Here is a 19011-nt window from a genome sequence, read left to right as displayed (position 1 = left end):
CATACAGTATACATATATGTATAACATATTATACATAAACATATGTATAACAAACTCCATAAGTATACATATATGTATGTATAATTATACATACATATACATATAACAAATTATACATACATATACGTATAAAAAAGTATACATACACATATGTACATACAGTATACATATATGTATAACAAATTATACACGCACATGTACATGCAGTATACATATATGTATAACAAATTATACATACACATATGTACATACAGTATACATATATGTATAACAAATTATACATACATATACATATAACAAATTATAAATACACATATGTACATGCAGTATACATATATGTATAACAAATTATACATACACATATGTACATACAGTAAACATATATGTATATCAAATTATACATACATATACATATAACAAATTATACATACACATATGTACATGCAGTATACATATATATATAACAAATTATACATGCACATATATATATATCAAATTATACCTACATATACGTATAACAAATTATACATACGCATATGTACAAAGAGTATATAATAGCATCAACAACTTTTAAACTTGTGTAGCTACAATTTTAAAACAAAACATCATTATACACATATATACAAACAAAATATAATAACATCAACAGCTTTTAACTTTGTGCAGTTAAACATATTACACACATATATAAAATTAAGTATATAAAATTAAGTAATACCTTGAATTTCAATTGCCTCATCATATGTATTAGAAAATCCGCATGCTCGTTTCACAGCTATCCTCTAACTTTTCTTACCTACATAATAATTAACACAAATATATAAATAACATTGTAACCATTACCGCTAATATATAATTAACATGATGTTAAAACTACTTACGTTTAGGCATTGTTTTTCCTCTGTAAATTTGCACCTGATTAATAAATAACAACATTTTCATAAACATCCATGTATGTATAAAACAAGTTACTGAACAACTATAAGTACACTAACTATTACACAAGCTTAAAAACCTATATAAACTCATGTATATTTTCTATCATTTTATTTTCAATAAATTACTTTAATATGTTTGCCTGTAATGAGTAAAACCTAAAATATGCAATCTATTACAACATCATACATGTTCATGTTTATACAATTACCAAAAAACACCTATATACATATATGTATAATTATTCTATAATGTTATGAACTATAATTCATTCAATATATTAGTATAATTTTGAGCTTATAATAAAATAAAACCTAAATATGCAATCTGTAAAGACCTAACGCCATAGTTAACCCTAATTTCGCTATGCACTATCAAAATTATCTCTAATGTTCAAATTAGTTCCTAATTAACAAATCTCAGCAACAAAATCAAACAAATTACCTAATAATCAACAATTACACAACATTTTAACTTTTTATGCAACAATTTTGAAGAGTTAGACTAACCTGCACGGCGATCAACCAGAAGATAAACACAGTCAACAAGCGCCACGACAATTAACTAGAAGTAAACACCGTCAACAAGCACTACGGAGAGAGGTGTGATTTTTTGCGAAACCCTAGATCGTCGTTTGTCAAGAGAGTTTCGTAACCGGCGGGGGGGGGGGGGGTGTTAACGCTTCGTTTGTGTGAAAATTGATTATTTGAAAGACTGGTCTATCTATTTTTCATTTGTATACAATTGCCCCTTCAAGTTTCTGTATTTTACAAAAATGCCATTGGTTTTTAAAACCCTTAATTTTTAAAACATGTGGCCCAAAATAGTTCTCACAGTTCTCAATTTCCAATTGGTTCTCATAGGATCCTTACCCTATATATATATATAGAGAGAGAGAGAGAGGGGGGAGGGATATTTTGAGAACCATCTTGAGTTTTAAAAACCTAAGAACTCAATTTTTGGCTACACATTTAATTAATTGGATTGAATTATGTGGTTGAGATTAAATCTGATTAAAAAGTCAAGTATGAGAGAGAATAAAAATGTAAGTGATTACACTAATTTTTACGTCCGTTACACATATGTAAAAAGTCGACTCGATGCGTAAAAATTCTGTAATTTTTTACGTATATGTAACCTACATATATTACGCATGTGTAAAAAAAATTAAAAAAAAATTATTACATTGAGTTCTTTCGAGTTATTAAAACTCAAAGTGGTTCTAATTTGAAATCTCTTATATATATATAGGGTTAGTATCATTTTAAAACTCTAAAAAAGTTAAGAACTTCTAGGAACTCGTAAGAACCAAACATTTTTTTAACTTTTTTTCATGTATTAACATTGTTTGAGACTAGTTTTACCATATTATATATATAAATTTTTGATTATATATATAAATCACAAGCTTACATATATGTAAAATTTATGTAATTACAAATTTACATATATGCAAAAAAAAAAATTTATGTATGTGTAAAACTAATTTTCATAATTGTAATCGTAAATATAGATATAAAAAGTGATAAAACAACACTCAAATAACATTAACATACAAATTTTTTTTATAAAAATGTTAGTTATTAAGAGTTCTTTCAAGTTCTTAAATAATTTAAGAGTTTTGTAATGATACTCATCCTATATATATATATATATATATATAAGGGATAGATCTTGCGAGGAGTGATATTATAGTGAGAAGTACGAGAAGTTGATATGAACCATTGATTCTATGTAATCAATGGCATTCAATGGATGTGGTGTTTTTGTAATTATTAAGAATATATTACAACATTAATTTAAGTAGAAAAGGGTACAATTGTCTTCTAGGTATGTATAAGAATTAATTTGTTTATCTCTTTCTATGCCTAAATAATAGCTCATCTCCTACCATATAGTCTACACTACACATTAAACCTCAAATACATATGAAACCATAAAATAAAAATACTGTAATTTTTTTTGGCATAAAAAAAAACATAACTCGTCTCCTACAATGCGTGTACATTATATTTGTTATGCTACACAACATTTGAAAGTGTGCATACACAATATTTGTTATGTCTACACAACATTTGAAAGTACACCTACACTATATTAGTTTCGCCTACATTACATTAGATATGTCTACACAACATTAGTTATGACTACACAACATTTGAAAGTGTACCTACACTACATTAGTTATGACTACACAGGTACACAACATTCGAAAATATGCTTACACTACATTACGTAGCTATATCTACATTACATAACACCTACACAACATTAGTTTATTAAAATCAGGGAAAAACAACTTTACATTGAGATCAAATAGGAAAATAATAATAATTAATCATGTTTTAGAATAAAATAATTTTACATCAAATATATAATAATAACAATGTTTTCTTTTTTTTTCTTTTCCTTTTATTTTTTTACAAAATAAAGTGTATGTGAATACAATATTCAAAAACTTAAAAAATTGTATATGCTACGGATTATTACACCTAAAAACATAAGATATGAATTATGTAAATATGTTAATCAAGTTGTTGCCTTTTTATTATTATTATTATTATTATTATATAGATCAGCCTTTTATTTGATCAAATACACACGCACACATGTGCTGCTTTCTATTTAATAATAATAATAATAATAATAATAATAATAATTTATAACTACCATTAGTTTTACCGGCTCCTCGCTATCGTGCCGTTTGGCGGGCGTGGGGGTCGGGTTTTATCCGAGGAATCCCTCAATGGGTGGACCACTAGGGGCTCCATCCGTCCGGACTCGTGGCCGGCTTGGGCTACCTTTAACTAATGGGGGCCGCGTACGGAGTACCCGGCGTTACTTAGTTGGTCGTTCCAAAAAAAAAGGTAACTTATCATTAACTAAGCCATTAATGAGTATGAGTTACAAAACAAAACACTTTATATTTTACTAGTGTACCCTTGTATTTAAATAATTAGAAATAAAAAAAATTATGTGATTGGTTAGAATTACTTCTCGCACTTCTCGCAATAAGAAACACTTCTGAATGAACCTAATCCTATATATATATATATATATATATATATATATAGGAATCTTTTGAGAACCATTGTGAGTTTTAAGAACTTAAGAACTCCATTATAGTCCACACATTTAATTAAATAGATTGGAATATGTGGTTGAGATTAAATCTGACAAAAAAGTCAAGGTAGGAGAGAGAATAAAGATGTAAGTGGTTACACTAACTTTTACGTCTGTTACACATGTGTAAAAAGTCGAATTGGTGCGTAAAAAATTCTATAATTTTTTTAAGTGTATGTAACCTACATATATTACGCATGTGTAAAAAAATTCAAAAAAAAAAAATGTTACACTGAGTTCTTCCAAATTCTTAAAACTCAAAAGGGTTTTCATTTAAAATATCCCCTATATATATATATATATATTGCACCATAAAAATAAGCATTTCATTGTCACTAATTTAGTCAGGGTATTGCTATAGTTTTTTTTCAATTAAAAAAAATAACATGCTACCTATGGGTGTTCATAATTTGGTTTTACGGTTTTTAAGTTGACCCGTGAGCCAAACCGTTGGTTCAATTTTTTTTCATTGAAAACCGAAACTGAATCGTTGAAAATTTATACCGAATTTTTACCAATGTTTTGGTTTCACGCATTGAGCTTCAATAATAAGTTTACCGCCCGGTCCGATTTTATGTGGCTGATTTTCGGTATAAACCATAAACTAAACCGTTTGTTGTGGTTTGAACATTCAAAAACCGGCTGACCAAGAGTGATGATTGGTTTAAATGTTTTTAAGGTTTCAGACAAACTTTAAACATATATAATTGCTACATTATTACTAGGATTTTATTCTTCGCGTTATGGATTTTTGTTCTCCGCAGTATCACGCGGGCACTATTTAGTTTTTAAAATATACAAATGATTATAATAGATTACTCATTATATTTAAGAGATCAAAGCCTAAAAAAAAAAAGAATATTATAGTCAAATTCAAGTGCAAAAAGTAAGTGATGACAGTTACAACTAGTGTGAAAGAAAGGCAAAAGGCATAGATGACAGGAGCCGCAATGTTTGAACATAAGATGCCGAAAGTGATCCCGATAATTATTTCCTTTTTTAATGTTTTACTTCAAGAATATTAGATAACACCAAACACTCACTACACGTTCCCATGCTTCGCTTTTTTACTTGTTTTCTTTTCTAGGGTATATCATGTCTCAAACAAATATAAAAATAAAAAATGCCCCCCTCAAGCATAAATTAATATTGAAGGGTCGAAAAATGCTAGTAGACCCTCATGATTCGTGTAACTATTTAAAATAGATCACTTTGCTATATAATATTGTTTTGTTTAATTTTATCACAATTATTGTTTTATTACTGATTTCTGTATGTATAGGTTTATCTAAAGTGTTCATTTTTTGTAACTCGCATAGGACCCGTGATACGTGGATCCTTGATGACGAGGCTGAAAATAGCGACCAAATAGTCTCTTCTGTGACATATGTAGTGACCACATAGATCGATTAGCAAATAATATGAATTAGCGACCAGTTTGTGACTGGCCAACGATTTTTCATTATGATGGGTTTAATAGGTCCGAGCAAGGTTCATATTAGCTCAGAGAATTATTCCTTGTCAAGATGGTTTTGTTTTATAGTTAAAAGGGATGCAAGATTAGAGGGGTGATTATCTTGCATAAGTATAGGGAGTTAGTTGTCTTACTTACAAACCTATTTTCTAGTTAGTTTTCTACTAGTTAAGTCTAATAAGGATTATAAATAGAATTATCTGTAAACATTATTTAACATAACAATTAGCAAACGATCAAGTTTAGACTAGCAGATTATTTTCTTTTACCCTACATACATTACCTTAAAAGGTATTAAATCGAAATTAAGAAATGGCCCATTTGAGATTTGATGCAAATGATTATATAGATCGCCTTTTTCTCCAATATTAATAAAAATATTAGTAAGTGATATGGCGGGGTTGATGAAACCCTAGCTAGGCTGACTGACTGACTACTTTAATAAAGCACATGGGATTACTACTACTCATAGCCACGCTCACGCATGCATGGACATATAATCTTTGAAGTAATAAAAGCTGTTCTCTAATTGCCCCATACGTAGCTATCAACGATCAATATTTATAATTGTATTAAATATAATAATATATAATAGGTGACTAGAGGATGTTTAACGATTTTAATTTTAAGATATTTGGTTACATAATAACCTTCTGTGTTACATAAGTATCTTAGAAAAAGATAAATAGAAATGGAGAAGTTAACCCACAAACTTAAAAAACATACTAATCATGTCAATCAACAATTAGTGTAATTATATATAGTAGTGTAATTATAACATAGTATAATTACACTATGTAAGTTGTATACATATATAAGTAGTACAATACTTGATTCACACGTTAGCATATTAATTTAATTTGTATTTTATCTAAACCCAAATATAAGATATGATCAATTTAATAATAAGTCACTTGTTTGAATAAATTAAAAACGTGTGTAATAAAAACTTTAAAGAAACTAAATTGTTATGAATAAATTAAAAAACAAATAAGTGAAGTAACTTATACATTCTAAGTTTACATAGATACTAAGGATATACATTAAACTTTTGGAATTAACATTTCGATGTATGGATTACTGATGGATTGTACGTCAAAAGATTAACTTTATTACCCGATAAATATATACTGAAAACGTCTAGGAAAATCTTGTTTGAAAGTTAGTCTTGATAATATTCTTTTACTTCTATGTTCTATTAATTATGAAAAAAAGAAGAGAGAAGTTTTCACGGTTAATATGATGACCAATTCATTCTTTTGGATTGGAACAGGCACATGAGATGGAAATGGAATCGTTTCATTACAAGGAAAGTCGGTATTTATGCATAGCGGGTATTTAATTATATAACCGTACGTCTTCCAATATTCAGAGCAAAATTGGTGGATAAATTAGTTATTAATGTTCTATCGGTGTTATGTCCTTGCTAGCTGCTCTAATGCGGTGGAGCTTGTTTTTTGTAATTGTATTATTGCTTCTAGGACCCGGAGTCCGCGCGATCAGAAAGTGGGTTGGTTTGGTTTTGCTGAATTCAAGAACACCGGTAGTCCTAGTCTCAGTTTGATCCGAGTTCGACGTCGATCAGAAAGGAAGAAAGAGGCCTGAAGTATAGTTATTATGACAACCTAGTGGGTGCTTATTTGGAGGTTTCGAAAGGCAGACGTTTTTGCGAGTATGACCAGCCAGTCAAGAGAAACCATTTTCTGACAAAATTGTAAGATTAAGCTTGCTGGATTGCTTGGCTTAAAGAACCGATTTTGGTTATGTAATTTTTTCAGTTTTTTCTATCTAGTTTCTTGCTTGTCGGTGAATAAAATTTAGCAGTTCAAAAATAAATATAGTATATATTTGAAGGGATTATGTCAAGTAATACAATATATTTTGTCACTAAATTTTGACAACCGCTAAGACTTTATTTAATTTACTTAAAAGAAATCCTTAATCTTGATAATTTAACTTGTAAATATGTTCAATCAAACCTGAATGCATCTAAATTTTGTGTGTGTGGAATATATATTTTTTTAAGTAGAATGACTAAATAAATTGGAGAATTGAATTATGAACAAAATAATACCGATCCTAACGAAACAATGAAATTAAATACATTTGCATGGCCATATTAATAAAGATTGGCTTTCTAAGTTAATTCATGCCAGATTTCTTTTTGACCAGCCAAAAACACATTCATATGATTCATGAATCCATATATAATATAACCTTTGCATTTGATTAATTAGCAAACTCATGAATTCTTATTGGGATCAAAAGCATCATTCCACTCCTCCCAATTTATGTGTTGTTGGGACCCTAAATCCGATGATGAAACCGGATCGTTGATGTAGTTTGGCTGATAAGACATTGATGATGATGACGATGTTGATCCGACCGCTGGAGAATAATATTGTTGTTGAGTGCTACTGTCAGCAGTGTTGGTATTCTGAGGGTATAGAGCTGCAGTGAAGTAAGGCATTTGAGCTTCATCGCTGGAAAGAAGTTGCGCGTACTGAAGAAGATCTGGATAAATGGTGGCTATTGCTTGCTGTGATGAGGCGGCAGCTGGTGGTTGTGTGGCAGTAGCGGTGCTGGTGGCGGTGGCGGCGGCGGTTATATAGCGTTGGCCTTGAACACGTTCTGGGAAATTTAGTTTGGCCTTTGAACCTTTGAACTTAAGTGCAGCTTGATCATATGCGAGGGCTGCACCCTCGGCAGTTTCAAACGTGCCCAACCAAACACGAGCGCCTTTGCTGGGATCGCGTATCTCTGCGGCCCATTTTCCCCATGGTCTTTGCCTTACTCCTCTATAATGTCTTTTCACAGTTGATTCTTTAAAACATGAAAATACAAATTAAGCATATGATATTAATTTGTTATGACACAATAGATAATTATAAAAAGGATTTGTGAAGGTTTCTTAGTGAATGATCAAGGTATCTTAGTTGATGGGCAATAAATGAAATCTTCAATAGTTAAAAGGCCATGCCGTAGGCTAAATGAATCGTTCAATGAGAAGTTCGTTTATTATAATAAACGAATGAATATGAATAAAAAGTTTTTTTCATTTAATTAAATAAACGAACATAAACACATCTTCTGTATTAGTCCATTTACGTCCGCTTATGTTTGTTCATTTATCTTCGTTCATTCAAATTCGTGCGCGCACATACACACACACATATATATATATATAGTTTACTAGCGATACTAATTGGCACATCATTCATCAAATGATCACCTGATCAATTTTTAGAACCATTGATTTACTAACAAATTAAAGAATCAACAAGAATACATTCATTTTCTTCATTTATCACTTGCGTTCATTTACGTTAATTAGTTTATGCTAGTTCATTTATGTCCGTTTAGAATATAAATGGATTAATATAAATGAACATGAATATGTTTATTTTCTTATTGAACAAGAAAATATGTATATTTAAATTTAAATGCGCATGCTAGACATATATACATATACATATATGTATACACGCGCGCACACAATATATGTGTGTGTGTGTGTAGGTTAGTATCATTACAGAAATATTAAATATGGGATGAGTATCAGAACTCTTAAATTATTTAAAAACTTAAAGAAACTTTTAACAACTAACATTTTTTATAAAAAATTTTGTATATTAATGTTATTTGTGAGTAGTTTTATCACTTTTTATATTTATATTTACGATTAAAATTATGAAAATTAGTTTTTACACATATCTACATTTTTATTTACATATATGTAAATTTGTTATTACATAAATTTTACACATATATAAACTTGTGATTTATATATGTAATAAATTTTTTATATAAAATATGATAAAACTAGTCTAAAATAATGTTAATATATGAAAAAAATTAAAAAAATGTTTGGCTGTAATGAGTTTTTAAAAGTTATTAACTTTTTTAAAGTTTATATCGCTATGTATATGTGTGTGTATATTATATTTATAAAAGGATAAATAACCAAAAAAAAGGCCATAAAAGGAAGAGATCGAGATGGGAGGTTAAATAAATCTATATTGAAAGTGATTGCAACAAAATATGCAAGTGTTGTGATAAACATGCAGCCATATGAGAGAGAAAGAGGAGAGAGAGAGAACAAAAGAGAGAGTTCTACACGGAAAGTATAACACATATTAGGTAAGCAGTGCATTGAACCTAGGTACAACCAGCTTCCAGCATAAATGCAATTGGATAAGTATACTTTTGTTCGCATGAAACTACATGTTTGGCACAAAACTTATCAAACAAGATTTAGCATTTCATTTCTTAATCTGAAAACCTACAATTATATATAATATATTGAAGAAACACTAATGGACCCCGGGCAGATTACGGATAATCTGGGGGTTAAATAGATGTTTCCCACGAGGGGTTAGATCCGGCAAAGATGGTTCTTCTGATAACCTGCAAAACAGACACCGTGAGCTCGTCACTGAGAAGGGGGGGGTTCCTCCTTGTGACCACCCTCCGGCGTGAGAATCAGACTAGATTGCTCTTGAATATAAGTGTATATTAAGAGATTGCTAGAGCAGATATCAGGTATAAGATGTAAGATGAGATTAGATGATCATACCATTTGGGGTATTTATAGCCGAAGGTAGGTTTCCAAGAAGGTATAGCCGGCTGAATAGTATTCCTGTTCTACCAACTGTGGCCTACGCACGTGCCATGCTGGTAGTTGGTGGGTAGGCAGCGGCTGACAGTGACCAGGCCTGCTGTGTACTATTCCTTTTCCACCAACTGCCGGATATGCACGTGGTATGACAGGAGTTGGTGAGTAGGCAGCGGCTAACAGTGACATACAGTACAAGAGCATGCTGTTCGCCATACTGTTGTCAATGAGCTGTCGTATCTCTGGTCAGATCTTTTGCCCATACCTCGTCAGGTACAGTACAAAAGATCCTCCAGTATCGTACGGACTGGCTTATTTGGGCGGGAGTATTCCCCCTCCCGCCTTTGTGCGGGATTGTTCCCGGCTTTGCTCATTCTTTCAGGTGACTACTGAATTATTGAGAGCTAAGTGCCTTGTGCGTGTAGCCTTGCTGCGCTGGTGGCCTTCCCTGATAGCTTGTATCCGCAGCTGCGGGAACAGGCGGAGTACTTCACCATTGGGAGGCATTTCCTGCGGGAACAGCTTGCGTATTGCGCGTAAGGACGTCACGTCTCTGAGCATGGTGGGTCCTGCGGATCCAGTTGGTTTCTGCGCAGACGTCTCTCTTCAAGGTGGGTCCTGCGGGTCCAACTGGGCTCTGCTGGGACCTACCTCTTCAAGTCCCCCCAGTCCAATGTTCTTCTCATAAATGTTTAATAAAGTGAGGTGAACTTTTGGACTTAAGCAAAGGGTTTTAAAAAGGGTTTAGTTTTAAGGTTTTCCATGGGGATTCTTCCCGCGGAAGTCCTTAAGTCACTTGCAGAAATTCCCGACTTTCCTGCTTGATCTTTGGGTATGATGCGGGTAGGTCTGTAACCTCCTCGCAAGTCAGGAGCCTTGAGTCCCACTTGTGTGGATTCTCCATGAGGTTTTGGTAGTTTTGAACATAGTGATCAATTATGTTAAAACCACCAATTCCATCTTAGAGCTTCAAACAATGTAGTTCTCGACGTTCCCGCTATGCGGGGATGTTATTCTCGTTTCCGCAAGCATTGCCCAGAAGATCCTTCTTGGTTTCAATTCCATGCGGAGTGCTAGGTATGTGAAGGGTTTTGCCTTGACACTGTACCCGCACTCGTCTTACGGTTACTTTACTTCCAAGGTATTCCTGGCGTCAATTCCCTGCGGGTGCTAAGTATGTGAAGGGTTTTGCCTTGACACTGTACCCGCACCCGTCTTATAGTTACTTGGTCGCCGAGGTATTCTTGGCTTCAATTCCCTGCAGGTGCTAAGTATGTGGAGGGTTTTGCCTTGACACTGTACTCGCACATGTCTTATAGTTACTTGGTTGCCAAGGTAAAGGGTATTTTCCCGCTTACTTTTGAATCTTTTTAAATTTTTGAAATTCGAAGAGTTGGTGAAAGGATAAGAACAGTCCAAACTGTTGAAACGTCGTCCGACGGTTTCTTCTGACTGTGTCAGGACGTGCAGGAAGTTATGGTGACGTGACAGTACATGGTCATTCCAGACGCTTTTTCAGGCGCGTGGGCGCGATTTTTCGGGCGCGTGGCCGCCAAATTAATGGCACGCGTCCTTTCAACAGCTGTTGCTAGCTTGCTTTTTGCCACGTGTCATAGTTTCATTGCACCTGTGATTTCTCTCTCTTCCGCATTAAATTCATCGCATTGATTGCGATTAGTATATAAAAAGGGAGAGGGTCCTTTGTAATCCACACTTTCACTTTTCTCTTCATCTTCAAAACGATTTCCGGCGAATACTCACCTTTTCAGTCGAGCATTCTCTTGAAATCGTTCTCTTCTTTCATACCTGCAAGATGTCTTCTGCTCACGATCTTGAGGCTACAGCCCAGGAGGCTGGGGTGTACGCCGAGAACCCGTCATCCACGTCCGACAAGGATGACAAGAGTACTGCTGGCGAGTGCCAATGTGCTCTGCCTATCGATCTATATCAGTACATCGTCAGGAAGTTCATGCTCGAGTCTTTCGAGCCTGAGTTTCCTGAACCTCATCAGACGGTGTATGATGCCCCCAGAGGCAAGATCGGGGTATATGCCGCATTCTTTGTCTATGGGAATCTTAGGTTCCCCTTGACAAAGTTTGTGTACCGTGTCCTGGAGAGGCACGGTGTACACCTGACCGAGGTACACCCGATGACAATCGCGAAGATTCGCCACTTCGAGTGGGTGTGCCGGATTCTGGGCGTTGAGCCCTTCGTCGACCGCCTGATGACCTTCTACTCTTGGAGGTGCATCCAGGGGTGGTATACTCTGATAACCCGGATCAAGGGTTTGAAGATTTGCGCAACCGAGCGCAGTCTTCGTTCATGGAAGCGGGAGTTCTTTTATATCTCCGCTCGCGCCATCCCCCTTGCCATTAAGTTCAAGAATGGGCAAGCACTCCCCAGCCTTCACGCCTCCAACTACCAGGAGGCGGAATGGTTCTCAAAGATTTCCCGAGTCCAATCTCCGGTTTACCGCTTTGCGGAGTCCGGGATGGTGATGCTCGGGATGAGCCGGGTGTGGAAGGATGCGGAGGCGCAAAAGATCCCGATCGTCCTAGAATACGGTTTGAACTCTGTCCCTTACGGTATGCTCTGTCTTCTTTGTTTATATAGGTTTATCTTCTAACTGTTTTTCTTTTATTTCAGAGGGGAACGACTTGCAGTCGCTCCTGCATCCGCGGGAGGCTGATAGTCCCGCTCGGATGGGTACTCGTGATCTAGATGAGAACGAGTTGCCCATCCTTGAACAGACGGCGGATCGGTTCGTGGAGGTCTACCCGCCAGGCCACGAGATCCTGAGCGCCAGGCGGCCAGGTAAGGCGTTATTCAAACCTCGACCCCTCAATGCTGAAACCTCTGCTGGAATTCCTCTAATCTTGTGTTCTGATGAGGAATCCGCAGATGGTCCTCCGTTGGTGCGGAAGAAGAAGGCTGCTGGCGGGAAGGGGAAGGCGAAGGTGGCCTCCACTGCCGATCCGGTGCCTCGGTCTGATTCAGAGACCGAGAGCGAGGAGGTGGTGGGGAACCCTGGTGGTGATAAGACCACTGCTCCGGAGGCTGCGACGACTGTCACCTCCGGAGAGCCCAGGATGACGACGGTGAGCGGCGTAAAGAGGCCGGCTCCATCGGGTTCTTCCCCGCCTGTCCGCACTTTTAGGCTCAAGAAAACCCGTAAGTACAAACTTCCTTTATTGTTGACTTCATAGCTTTCCCTCATTAATACTTATCTTCCTTGTGCAGGCGTGGATGCTACCGCATTCCATGGTGGAGCGGGGAGGAGTACCTCCGGACCCATGACGGTAGGCTTGGTCAGCCTACCTGAGGCGACGACCCAGGCGGCTGCGCCTGCTTCAATTGGTTCAGTTGCTCAGCCAGTTGAGCCAACTGTTCCAACTGTGATGACATCACCGCTGGCTGTCAGTGCCATATTTACTGAATCTTTCACTGAGCCGGCGGTTACTTTTTCTGCGGATACTTCCGCAGCGGCGACCACGGTTGTGAGTTCACCTCCGGTGAGTTCACCTCCGTTGGTTTCTACCGCGGCGGCCTCTATGCCTCCTCCGACGTCGGCAGTTACGGCCGATCCTTCAGGTATGCTTGGGGCTTCTCGCCAACCTCTGCCTCCTTCCCATCTGCCTGACCTCTTGGATGGATTTCCCTTGGGTTCAGGTGATGGGTTTGGCGGCTATCGGCCTGTTGTCGACCCTACAGGTGCGTAGGGTTCTTTTGGCCTTTTTTTTTATATCATCTTTTCCTAACTGCTTTTTTGTTTTTTGCAGGGTCGGATTCCAATGAAGTGTATGTTCCATGCTGGAACATCCGCCGAGGAACAACCCTTCGCACGCCTGTGAAGTGCGTAGAGTGGGCTCGTCACGCAGCTCCCAGTGGTGCGTTGGGGGAAGCAATGGCTAGCTACCAGGAGGGTAAGCTAACCAATGAGCTGCGGATTCTCCTGGCCCGGATGCAGCCGCGCGTCGAGCTGCTTTGTTGTGAAAACGACAAGTTAAAAGCAGCTCGCATCCAAGAAGTAGCTCAGGCGCGGGCTGTCCGAGAGGAGAACAAGAGGCTTACCGCAGTGGCTGCGGAAAAGGAGAAGGCCTTCAAGGCCCTCGAGGTTGAAGTTCCGGCTCGTCTCGAGGCCCGTTCCAAGGCTGCCCAAGCTGTTAACGAACAGCTTCGGCTGGCTAAGGAAACTGCACGGAACGCAACTGAGAGGGCCACCAAGGCTGAAGCTGTTGCTGAGCCTCTACGCCTCGAGAATGAGGAACTTAAAGCCAAACTAGAGGCGCTCCAACAGGCTCATGATGCCTTGGCGATGGAAGACGCCAAGAAGCTCCAAGAGATCTTGGACCAGAGGGGGGTGCTTGACCATACTGAGCGGAAGCTAAAGGGCGTTGAAGAGGCTGCGGCTAAAGAAGTGTTGCTTGCCAACCTCAACAAAAGTGAAGCCGAACGCGCCCGTAACCAAGCTCAAGCTGCCCTCCAGGAGGCTCTGGTTGCCTAGGAATGGCTTCTTCGAGAAGCGTTGTCTCAGGTAAGCTTAGCTTCATAATGTCTTCACGCTTTTCTTTGTAAATAGAAAAGGTTTTGATACTTGTATATTTTTTTTTGTAGGTTGTGCATCGAGTCTTCACGGACACATCATACGACGATGCCATGAGCGCAGCCCTCAACGCTTCTCATGAGGATGGGGAAAAGGCCGGCCTCCTGCTTGGTCTAGGGTTCGTTGAGAAAGGCATCCCGCCTTCCAACTTCCCTTTGTATGATGTGGATACTGAAGCTGTTTATGACCAAGCAGTGAATCAGTATGCCGCCTTCCCGCATCCGGTGGTGGAGAAGGTGAACGAAGTTGCTGCTGCTGATGATGGGCTAGCTATCCTTAAAGCTTTCCTTGAACCGCCACGCTCTACTAATGATGCTGGTCCAAGTGGAAGTGGCCCTGAAGCTTGATCCTGAAGATCCCTTCCCACTGTTAGGATAGGTTTAGCTTGTATAGATTTATATTCTTGTAGGCGGGTAGTTACCCGGCCCTTGTAATGAATATTATGAAATATAAATCTTTGTGCGGGTAAGACCGCTACTTTCACTGGATGACTTGCTTTATAAACGTTATATGACTTGCTCATGCATACTTTAGTTTAAATTAGCAATTTTCCAAGTGTTTAGAATAAGTTAACCTTTGAACGTGGTAGATAATAGGTTGAAGTTTTGCTTCCTCTTTCGTGATTGTGCGGGTAGGACCGTCACTTGCACTTAGTAGGATGGCTAAACTTTACCTATATCTGACATGCGTGGAGGTTTTCCTCATCTTTTTAGAAATTTTCTAAGTGTTTAAAATAAGTTAACCTTTGAACGTGGTAGATAATAGGTTGAAGTTTTGCTTCCTCTTTCGTGATTGTGCGGGTAGGACCGTCACTTGCACTTAGTAGGATGGCTAAACTTTACCTACATCTAACCTGCGTGGAGGTTTTCCTCATCCTTCTGTTAGAAATTTTCTAAAGTATTTTAAATAAGTTAACCGTTCGAAGCGCGGTTGTCAATAGGTTCGGTTTCCTCTCATGATTTGTGCGGTTAGGACCGGCACTTTCATTTAGTTGGATGACCCAAGTTTACCTATGACTGACCTGCGTGAAGGATTGCCGTTTTTTGGGTTTATGCGGGTTTTTCCGCCTTCCCCACGCAACGACTTTCCACGTAATTATGCGGTGAAAACCGGCATCAGTGTTGAATAAATTAACCGTTCGACGCACGGTTGTTAATAGGTTAGTGTTCAGTTTCCTCTGTCATGATTCGTGCGGATAGACCGGCACTTTCATTTAGTGGGATGACTGAACTTTACCTTTAACTGACCTGCGTGAAGGTTTGCCGTTTTTTGGGTTTATGCGGGTTTTGCCGCCTTCCCCACGCAACGACTTTCCACGTAATTATGCTGTGAAAACCGGCATCAGTGTTGAATAAATTAGCCGTTCAACGCGCGGTTGTTAATAGGTTAGTGTTCAGTTTCCTCTTATCATGATTCGTGCGGTTAGGACCGGCACTTTCATTTAGTGGGATGACTGAACTTTACCTTTAACTGACCTGCGTAAAGGTTTGTCGTTTTTTGGGTTTATGCGGGTTTTGCCGCCTTCCCCACGCAACGACTTCTTTCACACGTGTATGCGGTGAAGACCGACATATCCGTGTGGAAAGTTCATAAAGTATAAATGTAAAATCATCAGCGTCGATGTTCTAAGGAGAATCATTTCCATTAGAAGTGGCTCTGGGCCTTTTCTTTACAAATTTGGAATTGATCTACATGCAAACTGTGTAATTGAGCTCCCTTCCATGTTGTTGGGATGGGAGTGCCATCGAGCCGAAATGCACCTGGTTCGGGATCTCGTTGTTTACGCAGTATGTAGTCTCCAACATTGAAGCTGCAATTTTATTCTTGTTTTCCCCAACTGGGGTTCTACACGCATCAGCCTGCTCAGCGTTCATTGCGCCACGAGGTGCGCGAGCGTCCCATCTCTGACAAATGCTTCGACCATGTCCTTTACGTCTGTGCATTCTTCAGTGTTGTGGCCTTTTGTCCTGTGGCTCCGATCAGCATTGTGACGATGTCGGATTATTGGAGCCTTTGGCCATGGGAGCTCCTCAGTGGCGAATATCTCGGTGACGCTCTTGGTGAGTGGCGTCCATCTGGAGTTCTGGTTCGACTGTACGTTATCCTTCCGCCTAACCGATGTTGCAAGACGGATGAGGTGTCAAAGTTAACCTTGACTGCCAAATGCCTAGCTTCCGCTTTTTGTTTAGTCGGGCGGTAAGGACTGCCAATAGTTTTTGATGAAAAAGAAAGATCAAATTTTGGCAAATCTTGCTTTGATTTACAATCATTTCGATTTAGTTAGGTGAATCATTTTTGTTTTCATTTTAATAAAGTAAGATTGTAAAGCAAAGAAAAAGATCACAAATAAGATTTTGCCATGTGAATCATTCTTCTTGAACATTGATAAAATAATCTATATTGAAAGTGATTGCAACAAAATATGCAAGTGTTGTGATAAACATGCAGCCATATGTGAGAGAGAAAGAGGAGAGAGAGAGAACAAAAGAGAGAGAGTTCTACACGGAAAGTATAACACATATTAGGTAAGCAGTGCATTGAACCTAGGTACAACCAGCTTCCAGCATAAATGCAATTGGATAAGTATACTTGTGTTCACATGAAACTACATGTTTGGCACAAAACTTATCAAACAAGATTTAGCATTTCATTTCTTAATCTGAAAACCTACAATTATATATAATATATATAACATTAATTAGTGTCACGAGTGGACAACGATAAATTACCAAAACTTCATGATCGAAATATGCTAGCATTAATATATTTTTCTAAACTATCTTCTTTGAAAGTTTAATTTCTTGAAAAACAATAAGGCAGATTAATGGGCATCAAACTGCGCTGAGGCCTTTATGAATAGCTAACTAAATCGTTTAAAAATAACATTCATAGATCTTAGGGTCATAATATTTATGACTGGTTAAACACGACTAAGTCAGAAACAAGGAAATTAAAAGTGTCAAAATGTTATTAACACGTGTTGGCTGTCACTCGTGAATTAGGGTACTAAACTTAACAAATAGAAATTACACATGAAATTAGGGTTTAAGAAAGTCACACCTTGTTGATGGTGATCTTGTGGTGTAACCGGTTGTTGATTTTGAAATTGTGGTACTATCATCGTCGACGGTGGAGGCATAGTTGAATATTGGTGGATGAAACCGCCGTAATCTGTTGGAGTAGTTCCGGAGATCTGATGATGAAGATAATTAGAGTGTAAATACTGATCACTACTTTGACTTAAACCATAATTATCACTAGCTTCATGTTGAATCGATGCTACTTGCTTCTGCTCCCAGCCGAATCGTTGATCATTATTATCCATGCCTTGTTGATTTGAATGGTTGATATTTAACTTGTACTAGAAGTAGCCTAGAAGTTGATTTGAGGTTTGAATACCTGGATGGATATATAGTTTGAAGATATTCTAATTAACCGGAGAATTGAATGAAAATCAGATGAGATCTGATGGAGTCGTTTTCAGTGAGGTGCATATATATACACAGAAGGCTCACATCAATAGCCTTGAGGCTGTAATGGAGATAATACCTAGCTACAGCTTAGCCAGGTCCTAAAATACCACTTTCCTGTCACCTTCCTAAATATAATATCTTATATGCAAAATATCATATTTTGCTTAGCTAAAAAGGTTAATATAAATTAATTAATATCAAATACACTTAAATATATTTAAAACTAAATTACAGTTTTGATTTATGTGGTGAAACCCAAAGTGCAACTTTTAACCCTGTGGTGGTTTTTACGCAGTTACGGTCTCCGTGGTTTTTTTTTTTTGCAATTGGGTTTTCCGTTTATTTAACTGTTTGTTTGTTTGTTTGTTGACCGTTAAATACATGAGTAAAATCGTTTTTTCACGCCTAATAATAATAATAATAGGACTTAACGGGCTCTTCTTCTCCAACCAACACCCATCTTCTTCTTTGGCCAATCCTGTTGCAACTCTGGTACCAAAACTGGTGGTGCAATTTGGAGCATGGGACTACAATGATCTCACTCTGAAACTATTAGTCCACATGACGTGTTTAATTATCTCCAGATTTGGTGTTGATCAAGAGAGAGCTCAGGTGGGTGTTATCCATCACAAATTGGTAAAATGATAACTTGAAGCCTCTGTATGTGTTATCTAACACAAATCACTGATCTTCATCCTCAAATCAACCTTCCATCGACTAGATTTCTTAGTCCAGTGCTAGAGATTTATTAATCCAACGGCTAGAGATTTATTAATTCAACGGCTAG

The 19011-nt window shown here is 37.4% G+C and overlaps 1 protein-coding gene across 1 annotated transcript; it reads right to left on the bottom strand.

Moving 5' to 3' along the window:
• Positions 1–7587: 7587 nt before the first annotated feature.
• On the bottom strand, positions 7588–18343 carry LOC143632086 (ethylene-responsive transcription factor ERF113-like). The gene is made up of 2 exons (XM_077100671.1): positions 17812–18343; positions 7588–8356 (listed from the first exon to the last, which is right to left on the bottom strand). Exons 1-2 carry the CDS (start codon positions 18074–18076, stop codon positions 7776–7778), a joined length of 846 nt encoding a protein of 281 aa, XP_076956786.1. The 5' UTR covers positions 18077–18343; the 3' UTR covers positions 7588–7775.
• Between the last annotated feature and the right edge of the window lie 668 nt (positions 18344–19011).

The sequence above is a fragment of the Bidens hawaiensis genome, unplaced genomic scaffold (genome assembly GCF_021521415.1).
Source record: "Bidens hawaiensis isolate Kalapana, Puna unplaced genomic scaffold, B.hawaiensis_p1.1 tig00006365_1, whole genome shotgun sequence".
Taxonomy (NCBI): domain Eukaryota; kingdom Viridiplantae; phylum Streptophyta; class Magnoliopsida; order Asterales; family Asteraceae; genus Bidens; species Bidens hawaiensis.
This window is presented reverse-complemented; position numbering and strand designations above follow the sequence as displayed.

Bases quoted from the DNA above. Each gene is read 5' to 3' on its own strand.
- LOC143632086 (XM_077100671.1), bottom strand. From the start codon at position 18,076: ATGGATAATAATGATCAACGATTCGGCTGGGAGCAGAAGCAAGTAGCA. The intron at 8,357-17,811 runs GTGTGACTTTCT...CATGTTTTAAAG, and splicing joins ACAAGATCACCATCAACAAG to AATCAACTGTGAAAAGACAT.